The 19102-nt window shown below is 37.6% G+C and overlaps 1 protein-coding gene across 4 annotated transcripts in view; it reads right to left on the minus strand.

Annotated features, from left to right (window-relative positions):
- dock1.S (dedicator of cytokinesis 1 S homeolog) overlaps nucleotides 1-19102 on the minus strand; it is a 234066-nt gene that overhangs the window by 197929 nt on the left and 17035 nt on the right. For all 4 annotated transcript variants that reach the window (XM_041570909.1, XM_041570907.1, XM_018227398.2 and 1 more), the window contains exons 2-5: nucleotides 12464-12547; nucleotides 8481-8521; nucleotides 8002-8057; nucleotides 1414-1510 (exon numbers count right to left, since the gene is read on the minus strand). In XM_041570909.1, the coding sequence (XP_041426843.1) occupies nucleotides 1414-1510; nucleotides 8002-8057; nucleotides 8481-8521; nucleotides 12464-12547 (278 nt within the window). The remainder of the gene's footprint in view (nucleotides 1-1413; nucleotides 1511-8001; nucleotides 8058-8480; nucleotides 8522-12463; nucleotides 12548-19102) is intronic.

The following is a 19102-nucleotide window of genomic DNA, read 5'->3' on the forward strand; positions in this document are numbered from 1 at the left end:
ATCGATCATAAAAGCCCGTCGGCTCTACACACGAGCCAATAAACTGCCGACTTGGTCTGTCAGCAGCTTTTATCTGCCCGTTTATGGGGGCCTTAAAGGAGAACTAAACCCTAAAAATGAATAGGGATAAAAATGCCATATTTTATAAACTGAACTTATTGCACCAGTCTAAAGTTTCAGCTTGTCAATAGCAGCAATGATCCAGGACTTCAAACTTGGCACAGGGGTCACCATCTTGGAAAGTGTCTGTGACACTCACATGCTCAGTGGGCTCTGAGCAGCTGTTGAGAAGCTAAACTTAGGGCTCGTCACTAATTATCCAGCAGAAAATGAGCTTCCCCTGTAATATAAGCTGATGCTACAGGGCTGATTATTGAATTCTGATGCTAATTGTACTGGTTGCTGAGCTGCCATGTAGTAATTATCTGTATTAATTACTAATCAGCCTTATATTGTGACATTTCTATTCTATATGTACTGTATATTGTGAGTGGCTCCGTAAGTGACAGAAGCACAGAGCATGTGCAGTGAATCAGCAGAAAAGAAGATGGGGAGCTACTGGGGCATCTTTGGAGACACAGATCTTTACTGCTAACGGGCTGTGGTTGCCTTGGGCTGGTAAAAAAGCCCAAAAAATAATGTACAACATTTCTAGCCTACTTGTCCTTTAAAGGGCAGATTTATCAAGGGTTGAATAGTAAATTTGAAATCAAATTTTCCAGTTTCAAAATTCACACATTCAAATTTTAATCCCCCTATTCAAATGTAAATTTGTGTGAGATTTATCACAACTCGACCATGGAAACAGTCATAATTTGAATATTCGCCACCTAAAACCTGCAATTGCAGAGGTTCGTTGAGCCACTTGGAGATGTTAATAGCATTCCTGGCATTTGAGGTTTTATTTCCGTAGGAAAACACGAATAGAATACAAATCAAATACGATTCAAATTTTTGGATCTGAACGATTTGTTTGAATATTAGACATTCAAATTTTTTCTTGAATAACCTCGGAGTCAAATTGTGAGTATAATCAAATTAAAAAAGAAATTCACATGAATTCGAAATTTGACCTTTGATAAATGGGCCACTAAGTCTTTTGATGCTTTTCAGATGGCTGATGCTTGGAAGTGCTGAACCACTTAGGCAACAAAACACTTGAAATCCATATGTCACTACCTTTACACTGAAAGGCTTGTTGTTGGTCCTAGTATGATACCCATATGTCTGGTTAAAGTTATGTGTGAGCACATGTCAAGAGTTTTCGGATTTCAATGTTTGTGCTGAATGCCAGCATAAAAACACAGAAAAGCAGCCATTTATCATTAGTTCCTATAGTCTGATGTGAAAGAGGTATAATTCTGCTTTTCTTTCAACCCTTACTTACAAATTAGGTGTCCTTGATATACTCACAATGTAAAGCTGTCGCCAAATAATAGACCATTCTCGCAGAGTTGTAGTGACTTCTTGAACCAGAGGGATCTCACAGGGAACAATGGTTTCATGCTGCCTATAAATCAGATTGAACAACAATTAATCAGTATCCATTCTGTATCCCAACAGATATTTCTAAGCAGGTCACATGAAAAGCTGAAGGGTTCTTGCTGCTGCAGTAATGCACAAAGGAATCCATTAGAGGTCATACTTAAGGGCAGAGGCACACGCTAAGATTGGGGGAGATTAGTCGCCCAGTGACAAACCTCCTCTTCTTCGGGGCGACTTATCTCCCCGTAGTGCCTCCCACCGGCTATAATGCAAATCGCCTGCGGGATGGCAATTGGTGCGCTTCGTTTTCCGAAGTTGCCTCACGAGGAAACTTCGGGCGACTTCGGAAAAAGAACCGATCAGGGTGCCATCCCGCCAGCTATTTCGATTCTAGCCACCGGGAGGCAAGTTGGGGAGTCACCCCGAAGAAGAGGCGATCGCCAGGCAACTAAATTTCCCTGAATCTGAGCGTGGGTCTCTGCTCTAACAGAAACTTCAGGGTTAAACTATATACTCAGGCACTAGGCCAACTGGCTTCTTGCAAGGGATACTATTTTTAGTTTTAGTATATATATATATATATATATATATATATATATATATATATATATATATATATATATATATATATATATATATATATAATCTAGAAGAAAGCCTTTTGGCCTTTGGTCTGAAATTAAGTGATTGTGTTAAAAAAAGGCTTTAGTGCCTCACATATTTATACAATCTTTTTGTTCAATACACTGAATTAAAGCTGAAAGTCTGCAGTTCAACTGCATCTGAGTTGTTTCATTTAAAATTCATTGTGATAATGTACCGAACCAAAATTAGAAAAAAGGTGTCTCTGTCCAAATATTTATGGGCCTAACTGTATATTATATGACTTTCCATACTATCAAATTCTAGAACATCTAGCAATAACTTTAAACCAGCTACTGTATACTGAAGAAGACTAGCTTGTTTGGCAATGTAGCCACCGACTTACTGGACCAAATGATTTTATATTTTTATTTTTTCAATGTGTATGGCGCAAAAGTAAGAAGTTCAATTACATAAGCTGAGCACTGTTGTAAACTAAAATTGACAATATTTCTTTCACTGGCGGATATGATTTGCAAATCCTATATTTAATTTGTGCAAAGGAATACGTTTTCTCATTGCGAACAGTTTTCGTTATAACAACTGTTATTGCATTCTCTCAAAACCTTTAAAAGTCACAGCAATAAAAGGCAGAGAATCACAGGGGAGCATCTTGTTTCAAACTCGGTGAGGACGGTGGTGCTTGTGAATCAAGGACATGATCATCGCTATGAATTCAGGCACCTCGGTTTAAAGAGGATACATAAACATGTACCACAAGAAATGAGAGTCCAACCTCACAGGTATGGGATCCCTTACCCAGAAAAATGTTATCCAGAGAGCTCCCAATTTTGGGAAGGCCATCTCCCTTAGAGCCGAGTTTAAGCAAATAATTGAACTTTTTTTTAATTATTTTCTTTTTTCTGTAATAATAAAACAGAACCTTGTACTTGATGGTAACTAAGCTGCACGAGTCCATATTGAAAAACAATCATGTTGGGTTTAATATTTAAATATTTAAATGATTTTTAGCTTCTTCTGACTCTTTTCAGCTTTCAAATGGGGGTAACTGACCCAATCTAAAAAACAAATGCTCTGTAAAGCTGAAAATGAATTGTTATTGCTACTTTTTATTACTGGTCTTTGTAAAGGTATCACCTTTATACCACTGTGTTATTTTTTATTTCAAAAGGGTTGCCCTGTATCGTCTTTCCATTCAAACCCTCTCCTATTCATATTCCATTCACTAAGTCATATCAGTGTGTGGTTGCTAGGGTAATTTAGAGCCTACCAACCAGATGGCTGAAATTGCAAACTCGAGAGCTGCATAAAGGGGTTGTTTACCCTTAAATAAACTTTTAGTATGATGTAGAGAATAATATTCTGAGCTGAGATGATTTGCAGTTGGTTTTCTTGTTTTATAATTTGTGGTTTTTGAGTTATTTAGCTTTTTACTCAGGAGCTCTACAGTTTGTCATTACACCAATCTGGTTGCTAGGGCCCCAATTAACCTAGCAACCATGCACTGATTTGAATAAGAGACAAATATGAATAGGAGAGGCCTGAATAAAAAGATGAGTAATAAAAAGTAGCAATACATGTGTAGCCTTACAGAGCATTTGCTTTTAGATGGGGTCAGCAACCTCATTTGAAAGATGAAAAAAAATCAGAAGAAGGCAGAAAAAACAAAGACCAATTGAAAAGTTACTTGGAATCAGTCATTCTATAACATACTAAAAGTTAACGCAAAGGTGAACCACCCCTTTAATAGTACAAAACTCGCAAATTATAAAAATGAAAACCAATTGCAACTTGTTTCAGAATATTACACTCTATGTCATGCTAAAATTTAACTCAAAGGTGAACAATGCCTTTAAAGGAGAAGGAAACCCTGTAGAAAAAAAAAAACATACCCCCACCACTTGTAGACCACCCTCCCTCCTCCGACCAGGCTAACTGCTCCCCCTGGAGAAATGCCCCATACTCCATACTTACCCCTCGTCGCAGATTCTGGCAGCGGCCTTCACGGCATCCATCTGCTGGGGTCCTCAGTAAGCCGACTGCATGCGCAGTTGTCGAAAGCCGGCAAATTTCTGCAACTGCGCATGCGCCGACATACAAATCTCCCAGTCAGCTTACCAAGGACAATGGATGCCGTGAAGTCTGCTCCCTGAATCTGCGACGAGGGGTAAGTATAAAAATATGGGGCATTTCCCCAGGGGGGGCAGTTAGCCTGGGGGGGGAGGAGGGGGATGGGTACCAGGTTTTTTTCTACAGGGTTTCATTCTCCTTTAAGGTATGGAGATCCAAATTTTGGAAAGATTCTTTATCCATAAAACCCCAGGTCTCAAGCATCCTGGATAGTAGATTCTATACATGCACCACTAAACCATGGCATAGGAACTTTTTCCACATAGATGTAACATAGATAATTAACACAGATGTATACAGGTATGGCATCAGTTATCCGGAAACCCGTTATCCGGAAACCTCTGAATTATGGAAAGGCCATCTCCCATAGACTCCATTTCATCCAAAAAATCCAAATTTTCCTTTTTTTCTCTGTAATAATACAACAGTACCTTGTACTTGATCCAAACTGAGATATAATCAATCCTTATTGGAGGCAAAACAATCCTATTTGGGTTTATTTAATGTTTACTGGCTTTCTTATGAGTATAATATACCACCAGAAACACTAGGATTTTAGGTGGATAGGTCCACCCCATCTTTCTACGGATCACTTGTCTGCTGTAATTAACCCACTGTTCACTATAACAAGTTTTGGGACACATTTAATGACTATTTGAACATGTATATGGTGGTTTTTTTATATTATAAAATACTACACTATATTACTTTTCTGTTTTTTCCCTCCTCAAATCACTTTGAGGTATACAGTGATTTTTTTGAAACGTATAATTTGTTTGGAGGTGGAAGAGAGCCTGGTGATCGCTGCGTTTGGGAGTCGTTTTATATTAATTAGTTACATGATTTTCTAGTAGACTTAAGGTATGAAGATCCAAACTACAGAAAGATCCATTATCCGGAAAACCCATTCTGGATAACAGGTCCCATACCTGTACTACTGCACAAGAGAGTTCTGCACAAAACCAGATCTATACAATAACATTTGCGTTTTACCATTACCATTTCACATGCAAACTAAATTCCTCATTCCCGAAGGATGTCTCTAGCCTGCAGATCAGCAGTAGTGAAACAGACAATTTTTTTTTTTACTATTATTATTCCAACATTTAAAGACTTTTGCAAATCATTCATGCCCTAACTCCTTTTTTTAATATATTCATCACATAAATATAAATCATCTGCATGCTATTTTAGTTTAACTATGCTCTAGAAATCAATTTTGTAATCAGACACTGAAGCTGTCATTATGCAGTAATCAAATGATTAGAATACTGATGCACAACATATTTATTTGGAGGTTAAGACAAAGGCAACAAACGTAACTTCTATAAATTTGGAATTAACTTCTTTCATTTATTTTTATTTCAAGCACTTTTGGATAATCGGCACTACTCGGTAACCTGAAGTACGGTCCTTCTACACTTTATTAGCAGCCAGCATCCCGTATGTTCACAGCAGTATGTAAAAGTTGTCCTACTATTTTGAGGTGGGGTGAGATACATAGTAATAGCATACTGGTGTGAACTGGGCTACAGTTAGACAAGGAGAAAATTCACACTTAATTAAATATTAAATTAAAATAAATTAAATGTTGGAAGGACAACTAGAACAGAATGAATATTAAATGGGAAAAAATGTTGATACAGAATCTAGATAATTGTGTGTGAGGTTCAAAAAGTAAATATTATTTTAAAAGATGGGACATAAGATTTAATTTTCTGCTGTATCTACAGCTTTTCCCAGCAAATGGCTCTCCCCTTTCTATGTTCTACACTTTCCCCCCATTCACTTTTTTACCTAACACTTTAAAGGACCAGTAACGTCAAAAAATAAAAGTGTTTTAAAGTAATGAAAATATAATGCAGTGTTGCCCTGCACTGGTAAAACTGCTGTGTTTGCTTAAGAAACACTACTATTGTTTATATAAATAAGCAGCTGTGCAGCAATAGGGGCAGCCATTCAAAGGAGAAAAGGCTCAGGTTACACATCAGATAGCAAGCTTTGTCTGTCTAATGGTGTTATCTGTTATCCATTAGTTAACCTGTGCCATATAGCCGTTTTTCAATTTCCGCCATTGCTCCACAGCAGCTTGTTTATATGGAGTATGGTAGTGTTTCTGTTGCAAACAGATCAGTTTTATCAGTGCAGGGCAACACTACATGATATTTTCATTACTTTAAAACACTTTAATTTTTTGGTGTTACTGTTCCTTTAAAGGAGAAGGAAAGCTAGGGAGGCATTTTATTGCCAATAGATTAGCTGCAATAGCGCAAGCTAGAATGCTATATTTGTTCTGTAGAATGTTTTACCATACCCGAGTAAAAAGCTCTAGAAGCTCTCTGTTTGTTTAGGATAGGAGCTGCAGTATTAGCTTGGTGTGACATCACTTCCTGCCTGAGTCTCTCCCTGCTCACTTATAGCTCTGGGCTCAGATTACAGCAGAGAAGGGAGGGGGAGAAGAGGAGCAAACTGAGCATGCTCACGCCCAAGCCCTGGAGGTTTAAGCTGAAAACAGGAAGTCTGATACAGAAGCCCATGTATACATAATAGAAGGAAAGAAATACCGTGTTTCTTTTGACAGAGGACTCAGAGCAGCATTACTTTGATGGTTTACAGATATATTTAGGTGGACCTTTCTGATAAAGCTTACTTAGTTTTAACCTTCCATCCTCCTTTAATGCCCATGCCTAAACTATGGCCAACTCTCCCATTCCTTTTTTTTCTTTTTCCCTTTGCCAAACATTTGCATAACACTCTATCCATTTCAACTTCTTCCCTTTTTTTGTTTATACTTTCTTTTTACTCTTCTCTTTAGTGCCCTTCTATGTCCCTTTTAACCTAAATTCTGTTCTCTCCTTTCAAAGTTTCCTCTCTTTTTCATCTAATGACCCCTGGTCCCCCATATCTATTTACTTACCCTTTGCCTACTGTGTGTTTTGCTTTTGCAGCCAGACTGAATGCAGTGAGGCAAAAGTAAAAAAACAAACCCATTCAGTTGGGTAGACGTTGGGTGATATAGTAGCCACTCCTACAAAACTATACATTATATTATAAGTCAGCTTGGAGTTTTATGGTCTTCATAAAGGCACTGTCTGTAATCTTATAAATTTGCTTGGTAGAAACACCTAAGAAGTATAATTATAACCATGTTAAATGAAAAAAGCATGGTTAGTTTATTGTTTATAACACCTCTTAAATCACTCAGTCAGAAGCTGAATCAGAAGCTGTAGGCTAAGCTTCATGTGGTTTGTAGCACCCCATGCCCACCCCTTTAAACAAATGGTGGCCCTATGCTTTTAAAAAAATGGGCGTTGGCTTGGGCAATCTCTCTCTTAAAAGCCGCAAAAGCTAGTGGCAGGGGAGGATTTAGCCCTCAGACTAAAACCAAGTTTTAGGATACACTGATTACAAGTAATGCTACTATGCAGAGAAGTAAAAGTCTTTTTATACTATGACCAGAAGTAAACAAGTTAGGGACCAATGCACGGGGTTTACCTTGACGTGGTATGGTGGCTTATCAACTTTATGGTCGTAAATTTGTAACTAAAAATCCCTGTTTTTGTAAACACATGGCACTTGCATTTATACTGAATTGCATGAGACAGGGAACCAGGAAATGTGCATTGATTAATTGGCCAAATCAGTAGCACTTCCATTGTACTTAAACATATGTTAACTTAGCCTTTGAGTGCTCGCACAACCCCCCTTTTTTATGAAGACTAAACCATTTTGCAAAAAATAAATACATATCTGGGTTGAGAGAAGTACAGCAGTGCAACTTACCCCTTTCCATCAATTATTGCTTCTTTGAGATGAATAAAGCTTGCTGGAAATATTCCCTAGAAGAAATTAAAAATAACTGATTTGTAATAATCTGAAAAGTCAAACACTCTGGAATTTATTAATCTGAAAAGTCAAACACTCTGGAATTTATTAATCTGAAAAGCCAAACACTCTGGAATTTATTAATCTGAAATGCCAAACACTCTGGAATTTACGGATCTACTCTGTAAGTATGGAGTATATCCGTAACAATTGCAATGTCTTCCTCAGCAGTGTAGCTTTTATGTAATTGGCACATGAGGATAAAAAGAAAACATTATGTCATAATAGAAACTATTTTCTATTAGAAAATAAAGTCACGTGAATATCCACGGTTTATTAAATCTTCTTGACAACGGTGTCCATCTAAACTTATTATACTGTCATATTATTTATGACAGTTGCCCACAAGTAAAACAGGTCACATCCAAAATACATACCTTTTTGGACTTCTTTCTTAAAGAATAGCCTCTGTACCAGCCTAAAAATAATTCAAATACATGTCATTAGCATTTGTTCAAAAGTACTTTCTCTAGCAGCCATATCACATTAATGGCAATCCAGGCACATGGGACTTACCAGGGACACCAATCAGCCACACAAGGGGTCATAATGTGGGTCAATAGTTCTATTAAAGGGCATGTAAAGTCTAAAATAGAATAAGGCTAGAAATGCTGTATTTTGTATACTAAATATAAACATGAACTTACTGCACCACAAGCCTAATCAAACAAATAATTTATGCTTTCAAAGTTGGCCACAGGGGGTCACCATCTTGTAACTTTGTTAAACATCTTTGCAAGACTAAGACTGTGCACATGCTCAGTGTGGTCTGGGCTGCTTAGGGATCGTCATAAACAAAGCTGCTTGAGTTCTGCATGGCTGGTAAGGCGGGGGCTCCCCCTGCTGTTCATAAGTATGATTGTTTCCCTGCTCAGCAGTTAGGGACCGTCTGACAATTCCTATCCACAGCAGTAAATGAAGGGAGAATTTCACTGCATACTGGCAGGTTTCTTATAAAAACAGTACACATTTTTTAATTAAAGTATATTGGAGATAGGTTTCTTTTTCATTAAAAGAAAGTAAAAATGGGATTTTATTTTTTTGCCTTTACATGCCCTTTAAGTATGACCCAGAACTTGACTAGATACATTGTCAATTGTTATAAGAAGATATGTCTGGTAATATGCTGGTAATATTAGGTGCAAATAATTGAATGTTTCATGGAAAATAATGAAATGTGAACCTTTCTGGATATTTGAGTTATAGCACAGCTTTAAGTTTGTCTAGTTTATTATTCACAGAAACATTACATAGACCTTTTAAAAATCCATATTTATTCCACCACAATATGCTATCCCAATAGATTTTTTTGTTTTGTTTTCATTGTAGGCAATCCAAACAAACACATGGCACAGTTTTCCAGGCTGAGTGGAGTTCTTGTACCCTGGAGACTATTCTATAGCGAAATATAATGCCAAAAACGCTCTGTATAATTAAAACAGTCAGTAGAATTAAGTTTCATTTGAATTAAAAACCACGGTTTAAAGGATACACATTTTATCTTACAGAGCACAGGAAACTTTAATTCCTGAAGATTTATCACTGCAGGTGGGATAAATATTAACCTTTCCAAAGAAGTCCCTTGTTTCTCTGGTGCCATCGCACTCAAGCTAATAAACCATACCATGCTATATGCCTGAAAACGAAATATCTAACATATACAGCTGTCCATGGTATAGTGAAACCTTAGAATAAAACGGTGTATAGCCATAAAGAATAGACTCTGCCCCAACCTGACCACTCCTTAGCCAACAATAGGATCCAGAAGCCATCAAGAAGGTCCAATACATAAGCCACTAAGCTGCTGATTTGTCTGGAAGGGGTTGAATGAGTAAACTGTCATTTGACTAGTTTTACCTACTAAGGTGCCAATTTAATTTGCCAAACTTTTTCACTACGAATATAAACAAAGTTGTCGGACCCGAAAACTGGCGTGAGTTTATTAAAGGGGTTGTTCAGTTGGTTTCAGACAGTTCACCAGAAATAAAGACTTTTTCCAATTACTTTCTACTTTTTATGTGTGACTACATTTCTAATTTTGAAGTGGAAAGTGTAATTTTCCACCTTCTCAAGCAGCTCTGGGAGGGGGGGTCGCCGACTCTGTAAACCATTCTAAATTGGTACATATAGGGGCAGATGTATCAAGGGTCGAATTTCGAGGGGGTTAAATCCCTCGAAATTCGACTGGGGAATAGAATCGAGTAGTCAATTCGGGCGAATTTACGCGCTGGTGAATAGTCGAATGGGCGAATATTCACCAGGCGAATAGGCGCACTATCGAATATTTGATCAAAGGATTTTCATTCGGTCAAATGCCTTTTTATTCGATCAAAAACTTGGAAAACAAGCCTATGGGACTTTCCCATAGGCTTTTAAAGCAATTCGGTAGGTTTTAGGTGGCGAAGTAGGCAGTCGAAGTATTTTTAGAAGAGACAGTACTTCGACTATCGAATGGGCGAATAGCCGCAGCGTTTTTGCGCTCGATCCAGTACTTCGACTATCGAATGGGTGAATAGTCACAGCGTTTTTGCGCTCGATCTATTCGAATCATTCTACTCAGGCGAATTTACTCCAATTCGATAGTCGAGGAGCACAAAAAACTACTCTAAATTCGAGCTTTTTTCCCCTCTATTCATTCACCTGAGCTTTGTGAATGGGCCCCTTAGTTGATACATTTTTCCTGCTGAGTAGAATCCCTTGAGTTTCATTACAGGCAGCTGTTAGAATTGATACAATAGTTGCTAATATTCCACAGATACTGCTGAGAAATGTATCAACTAAATGTTGCAAAATTGTAACAGTTTAGTGTCTGCGCCTGAATTACTGAGCTGCCAGACTCAAACACCAGAGACATTAAACTTTAAAGGGGTGGTTTGCCTTAAAAGTAACTTTTATTATGTTATAGAACAACCAATTCTAAGCAACTTTTCAGTTGGTTTTCATTATTTATTTTTTATAGTTTTCGGGGGGGGGGGGTTTTCTGATACTTGGCAGCTTTCAAATGGGCGTCGCTGTCCCCTTCTAAAAAACAAATGCTCTGTAAGGTTTCTAATGTATTGTTATTGCTACTTTTTATTTCTGATCCTTCTATTCAGACTCTCTCCTATTCATATTCCAGTCTCTTATTCAAATCTATGCATGGTTGCTAGGGGAATTTGGGCCCTAGTTACCAGATTGCTTAAAATAAAAATTGAAGAGCTGCTGAATAAAAAGCTAAATAACTTAAAAACCTTCAATAATAAAAAAAATAAAACAAATTGCGAATTATCTCAGAATATCACTCTCTATATTATACTAAAAGTTATCTCAAAGGTGAACAACCCCTTTAAATTTAGATTTTGGAAAAACAGTAAAAAATAAAAAAAAAAATAGAACGCAATTGAAAAAAGTCTTTATTTCTGGGGAACAATCCCGAAAACAACTCAACTGAAAAAGTGTTTAGCAGGTGAACAACCCTTTTAACTCACTCATGGTTTGAGATTGCTCAAGTCCGAAAGCTCGAGCAATATTAAGGGCAATGGCACAACATAAAATTAATCAACAGTGATAAATCTCCACTTCTGCGGGTCGTCTAATCTCCTGTAAAAGCTTTCCCACCGGCAATAATGTGAATCGCTGATCTTAAAAACCATGGGACAATTCAGTCTTCCAAAATCGCTTGAAGTTTCCTATTGAGGGATTGTCATGAATTATCAAAACAGCACAAGTCAAATAATTTCTGCCATAGAAAGTGATACAGCAAGACTGATTAATAATCAGAATATTCTGCACTGGGTCTGTGGATACACATCTCTACACAGTCGCCAGCTGCTTTACAGGGAAACAAACAAAGCTGCTCAAGTTCTTCTCAAGTGAAGTAAGGTGGGGAGGGCTCCCCCTGCTGTTTGAAAGTATGATCAGTTTCCCTGCAGAGCAGTTAGGGGCCGTCTGCAGCATTTACAGCAAGTAAAACAAAGGGGGAATTTCACTGCATACAGTCAGGTTTCTAATAAAAACGGTACACATTTTTTAATTGAAGTATATTGGAGATAGATTTATTTTCCATTAAAGAAAGTAAAATGTGGATTTTATTTATACAACCCCTTTAAGTGTGGTGACGAAAACATAAAGCTGTGCGGCTGCTTTTCATCAGCAGAGACTTTGAGAATGGATGACAGTGAATATGTGGAAATACTTCAGGAGAACCTGTTTAAGGCTTAAAAACCAAAGCTTGAGCAAAAGAAACATTTTTTATATTGCACAGCCTATTTACCCAGTTATTTTTACACTGAACTGTTCCTTTAACATTTTACTGTGCTGTCCTATCTGTTGCTAAAATGGTACAGTCCTCATGCATGTGAATTTGCTCAAAAGGACTCACCTTCGTGGGTTTCCAATACGTGCAGTGTGTCTCCAATCTGTAGGCATATCTCATCGGGCCCTTTTGCATCATAGTTGTAAATTGCTAGGAAAGAACAGGAGAACATAAATGTCACAACAGTAACATGTTCATGAAAAGATCGTCAGGCTTTTAACTTTTCACTTTAGTGCCACACAAGCTCCTTACGAGCGGATCTCTCAGTGTATTGCCACCTTAAAAGCATCAGGCAAATACTTTTATGGAAAATTATAAATAGCATTCAAAGACAATGTTACGACAGATAATAAAAAAAAGGTTATTTTCTAATGTCAGTATCTTTTTACGGTATGAAGATCCAAATTATGGAAATATCCATTATCTGGACAAACCCAGGTCCTGAACATTCTGGATAACAGGTCCCATACCTGTAATAACTTTTCTTGCTCTTATTACAATGCCATTGTTTTGTTTTATATTTCTCACAATCCCCCATACCTCACCAAAACCCTTATGCAGAAAACTCCAGGTCCCTAGCAGTCCAGTTAATAGGTACATACCTGTATACCTATAAGTACCATGAATTATTGCATATACAGGTATGGGTATCCAGAAAGCTCCGAATTACAGAAAGGCTGTCTCCTGTAGACTCTGTTTTATCAAAATGATCCAAATTTATAAAAATACAGTAAAAACCCCCATTTTATGTTTTCAAGGGACCAGAATAAAAACGTAAAATCTGAGAAAATGTAAAATCAGGGAAATTTATCATGCATAATTATCTAGGTGGGACCACAAAGAAAACCCAATGTAAATTGAAGGGAAACTTAAAATCAGGGGATCAGGTTTCACTGTAATTTCCTTTTTCTCTGTAATAATAAAACGGTACAGGTATGGGACCTGTTATGCAGAATGCTCAGGACCTGGGGTTTTCCGGATAACAGTAACAAGTACAAGGTACTGTTTTATTATTACAGAGAAAAAGGAAATCATTTTGAAAAATGTGGATAAAATTAAGTCTGTGGGAGATAGGTATTCCGTGATTCGGAGCTTTCTGGATAACGGGTTTCGGTTAACGGATCCCATACCTGTACCTTTTACTTGAACCAAACTAAGATATAATTAATCCTTAATGGAAGCAAAACCAGCCTATTGGGTTTATTTAATGTCTAAATGATTTTCTAGTAGACTTAAAGGAGAAGGAACCCCTTTTGGCGCAACCACAGCCTTTTAGCAGTAAAGATCTGTGTCTCCAAAGATGCCCCAGTAGCTCCCTATCTTCTTTTCTGCTGATTCACTGCACATGCCCTGTGCTGTTGTCACTCACTGAGCTTAGGGACTCACTCACAATAAACAGTACAAATAGAATAAAAATGTCACAATATAAGGCTGATTAGTAATTAATACAGATAATTACTACATGGCAGCACAGAAACCAGTGCAACCTCATTTTCTGCTGGATAATTAGTGACGAGCCCTAAGCTTAGCTTCTCAACAGCTGCTCAGAGCCCACTGAGCATGTGAGTGTCACAGACACTTTCCAAGATGGTGACCCCCTGTGACAAGTTTGAAGTCCTGGATCATTGCTGCTATTGACAAGCTGAAACTTTAGGCTGGTGCAATAAGTTCAGTATATAAAATATGGCATTTTTAGCCATATTCATTTTTAGGGTTTAGTTCTCCTTTTAAGACTTATTTTTGATGCTAGTATCCCTTTACCATTTTAAAAGGCCCTTTTTGTTGAGATGCTGTTAGTCAGCAAAAAGTTTTTTTATATACATTTATACACATGCAGCTGCCCTGAAAAGATATAACCTTGCAATAGCAAAAGGGGGGGGGATAAATCTTTTAAAATTCTGGCAGATAAAAGTGATTTCCGGATGGCATTTGGGAACTGAAAACAAAGCAAGGGACTTCAAAAAGGTATAACCTAAAACTGGATTCTGAACCAAACTGTAGCGGTTAAATTTACACTGTGTAACTAATCCGGGATTACACAGCTCAGTTTGCTGGATATGTTGGACTGCTGAAACATGTTAAATGTGAGGAAGTCAATCCAGTTATGATGAAGGAAAAGGAAAAAAGTCTGTGTGTTTTTTCATCATTTACAAAACAATTACAGCAAACGAATACTTATACAGGTATGAGACTGGTTATTCAGAATGCTCGGGACCTGGGGTCTTCCAGATAACGGATCTTTCCGTAATTTGGATCTTCATATCAGGTCTACTAGAAAATCCTTTAAACATTAAATAAACCGAACAGGCTGGTTTTGCTTCCAATAAGGATTAATTATATCTTCGTTTGGATCAAGTACAAGCTACTGTTTTATTATAAAAAAATTTAGAATTTGAATTATTTGGATAAACTGGAGTCAATGGGAGACGGTCATTCTGTAATTCAGAGCTTTCAGGATAAAGGGTTTCCAGATAACGGATCCCATACCTGTATACACAAAAGAGAAGTTTTTGGCTTCCACAAGCAGTCTTCCAGTTGGTCGCCTTGTTAAAGGGCAATATATATACAATTATATACAATTCCTGCTTATTTGTGCACAGTACAATGGAATTCAAGTTCTTAAATTTTAAAGGAACAGGTTTACCAATGGGGCAACGAACTTACCCCATATATGTTATGAAAAAAACAAAACTTGCCCATGTGCAGCAACCCAGACCAACCAATAAGGTGCTTGCTTTTAAACAGGTGACCAAAAAAAAAAAAGATCTGATATTTAGTTGCTATATCTGTAGAAAACTTTGCTCCAACCCCTTGTAAAATTCAGGTGTGGCGTAACATGTTTTCTGTCCAGAACCTTGTCCCCCATGTATGGTGGGACAAGAAAACTGGAAAAATACAGCAATCAGTTAATCTACAGAGGAAAAAGCTGTTTTTTACTGTTGAAACAATAAAACTTAAAATTAATCTTGTCCTTTTTAAGTGTCACAAGATTAAAAAAAAATAAAAAAAAAAATTACAATTAAAGTTCACTGCCCTGGCCAATTTACGCACATTGGGCAAGTTTGTTCCAGTGCTATAATGCACAGCATCCAATCAGAGATTTGCTATTGTAAACTGATCTAAGCTGATTGGTTGCAAAATTGCCTGTTAATAAGCATCTTGTGCCTCTGCACCCGAAAAACAAGAGGAAACACTACATACCCTTGGTGCTTGCAAATCAGGCCATTTTTTGCTGGAACTGCAGAGAGAACACTAAAGGTATACTAATGGAATGCAGGTTCCTACTGCAGTGAAAACTGATAATGTACTGCTGTCTCCTGCTGCTGAACTGCATTTAAACACAGAGCGGGTTTCCCTGCAGCACCAAGTCAATGTGCACCTGCCAACATCACAATATAAACTGGAAATCTTCTGTCCATATGGGGTCTATAAAGAAGAACGATAAGCAGTGATGGTTTTGCATAGCCTTAAAGAAGAATACTGTGTATGAGCTTATGTTCTCACTGCAGCATGTCGTTTTAAGAATATAATCACCATTTATGAACACTATGGATGCCCAAAGAGTAGGAGAACTGCAGCTGTTGTTCCAAGCACATGATGTCCCAGAACACTCTGACAAATGATCCCAAAGCCTCGGTTTTCAATGGGTACATTAATGCACCCCCTGAGGATCAGAACAGATGATGGTTAAAGCTTGGTTTTCAGTGGCAATAGGCTCCAAAGGATCACAGAGCTGTTTGACTGCACCAGAACATGTGAGCAGCTCAACTGAGGCTCTCAAGAACTACTGTTATGCAAGGAATCAGACAGCTTAAAGGAATTGTTCAGGGTAATAATAATAAAAACTGGGTAAAAATATGTCTAATATAGTTAGGCAAAAATATAATGTATAAAGGCTGGAGTGACTGGATATCTAACTTAATAGCCAAAACACTACTTCCTGCTTTTCAGCCCTCTTGCTTTCCACCGATTGGTTACCAGGCAGTTACCAATCAGTGACTTGAGGGGGGAGGCACAAGGGTCATAACTGTTGATTTTGAATCTGAGCTGAATGCTAAGGATCAATTGCAAACTCACTGAACAGTTCTGTCCCTTGTAGCCCCCTTCAAGTCGCTGACTAACTCAGAGTTAGAGAGCTGAAAAGCAGGAAGTTGTGTTCTTGCTATGATGTTAGACATTCAGTCACGCCATCCTTTATACAATACATTTTTGGCTAACTAACTATATAAATAATTATATTCAGCTCATCTGATCACCTAAAACATTCATTTGGTTACTGTGTAATACTGTAGACCCACTGAGCTCTACGGTATTATAGAGCCACATGATTAATAAAAATTAGATCAACATATGCAGAATTAAAGCACCGGAGGGCTGCTGGCCAGATGTATCCCTCAAACAGATTTTGATGGCCCTCCAAACGGGTTTTGATGGCCCTCAAAATGGACATTGATGGCCCTCAAAATTGACCTCAAAACGGACATTGATGGCCCTCAAAATGGCCCTCAAAACGGACATTGATGGCCCTCAAAAAGGACTTTAACCGGCAAAATACGTTTTTGAGGGCCATCAAACAGCTCCACAGACTTCTCTGTATGACATAATCATTTCAATATTACCTGTCCTTTAGATATGTAGTATGACTAGTAATCTGCCCCTGTATGGACACCACCATGTGCATCTGCAGACAAGGTGAAGTGGAGTCACAGTTCCTGCTTTACGGATCGCTTGCGCTCCTTACTCGAATAATCTGAACAATACAAATGTAGCTTTTCCATCTGTGGCCCTTTATACACTGCAAATGTATTCTGGCTGCTCATCAGTCATAGAGTTTATGAGATTGACCAGTGTATGGATACTTTTTGCTATTGCTTTACTTGAGTCTTAATTACGTTTACCAGGTCTCTGTCTAATTAAACTAGAAGACTGAAAAAAGGTAAGTGCTTTAGCTCAAACAAAACAACAACAAATATATATCAAATGTCACAGAAATTAACACAACACTACTCAAGATTCCATAAAAAAATTAAACATAACAATAACCATATTACTGATTTTAAAGGGGAAGTAAAAAAAGATTGGGAGTGCCTGTTTGTAAGCAAAGTCACAAACCTTTTATCCTGGGACACTATACCTCATAAAAATAAAAAAATAAAACTGGCGTAGGGTTACTTGCTGCAACACCATCTTTCCTGTACTCGTTGGTACCAACGCCCAACTAAAGTCTCAGCAAAGTACTTGGAGATGATTTGTTTGGATTGGATTTTTTTTTTTTTTTTAAGATGAAGTGCACTGGCCCAGGTTATTAGATTAGCAACTTTGTTAGCATAACAGAAATCCACTCATGGCCAACCAATTCAGGTGTAATTTCGAGCCTTAGAAACATTGCAAAATTATTCGTATTTGGTCTCTACATATATACATCCTCTTTCCCTTGTTTTCATCACATTGGTGGAATTACTTTTCCAAAAACTATATTTAATGTGCCACAAATAGAACAAATGCACTGCTGCCCTCAGTAAGGGAATAGCCAAAGCAGTGGAAGGATTTTAGTTGAGATGTACATGAAAGTCTGTTAGACCTGATGTACAGTAGCCCAATGGTTATAGGAGTCATCAGAAAAGGAAAAACATATCTAAAATCCCTAAATACATTAAGACTGTATGTACATCCAATTGCTTGTTTGATTAATCAGGTAGACATGTGCTTTTATCTTTTATGAGTCACCAATACTAATAATACAACCAAAGAAGTTTCCTTTGCTCCACTTTGACTAAAATATATTCACTTGCTCATTAGCAGATCATGAGGTCAATGTGAGGCTCAAACTAATAAAGGACATATTTCCCCTATTGTAGTTATCCCAGGCAGACAATCAGTTCATTCTTTTAAAGGGCATGTAAAGGCAAAAATATAAAATCCCATTTTTACTTTCTTTAATGAAAAAGAAATCTATCTCCAATATACTTTAATTAAAAGATGTCTACAGTTTTTATCATAAACCTGACTGTATGCAGTGCAATTCCCCCTTCTTTTACTGCTGTTGATAGGAATTGTCAGACGGTCCCCAACTGCTGTGCAGGTAAACGATCATACTTTCAAATGGCAGGGGGAGCCCCCCACCTTACTTCCCAGAACTCGAGCAGCATTGTTGGATTCCCTGTAGAGATTTGTATCCAGAGACGCAGTGCAGTCTCTATATTATGATTATTAATCAGTCTTGCTGTATTGGCTTCTATGGCAGATATTATTTGACTTGTGCTGTTTTGATAATTTATGACGATCCCTAAGCTTAACCTCCCAACTGAAGCCCAGACCACACTGAGCATGTGCGAGTCTTGATATTGCAGAAATGTCTAACAAAGTTACAAGATGACAGCCCCCTGCGTCAACTTTGAAAGCATAAATCATTTGTCTTATTAGGCTGCTGGTGCTGTAAGTTCATGTTTATATTTAGTATACATAATACAGCATTTCTAACATTATTCTATTTTAGACTTTAGTTGCCCTTTAATGATATTTCCTCCGATTTACAAAGCCACTTACTGATTGGCTGCTATGATTACTGCCCAGGTGCAAATGTGTCCAGTGTTTATAAATAAGCTCATGTGGGATAACTATATATGTGGAAGGATCAACTATAGAGGAGATGGGGAGTTACGGAGACTTTTGATAATCTAGAATACCAAACATTAGGTGGGTAAG

Source organism: Xenopus laevis, chromosome 7S (assembly GCF_017654675.1).
Source record: "Xenopus laevis strain J_2021 chromosome 7S, Xenopus_laevis_v10.1, whole genome shotgun sequence".
In the NCBI taxonomy this organism is placed as follows: Eukaryota; Metazoa; Chordata; class Amphibia; order Anura; family Pipidae; genus Xenopus; species Xenopus laevis.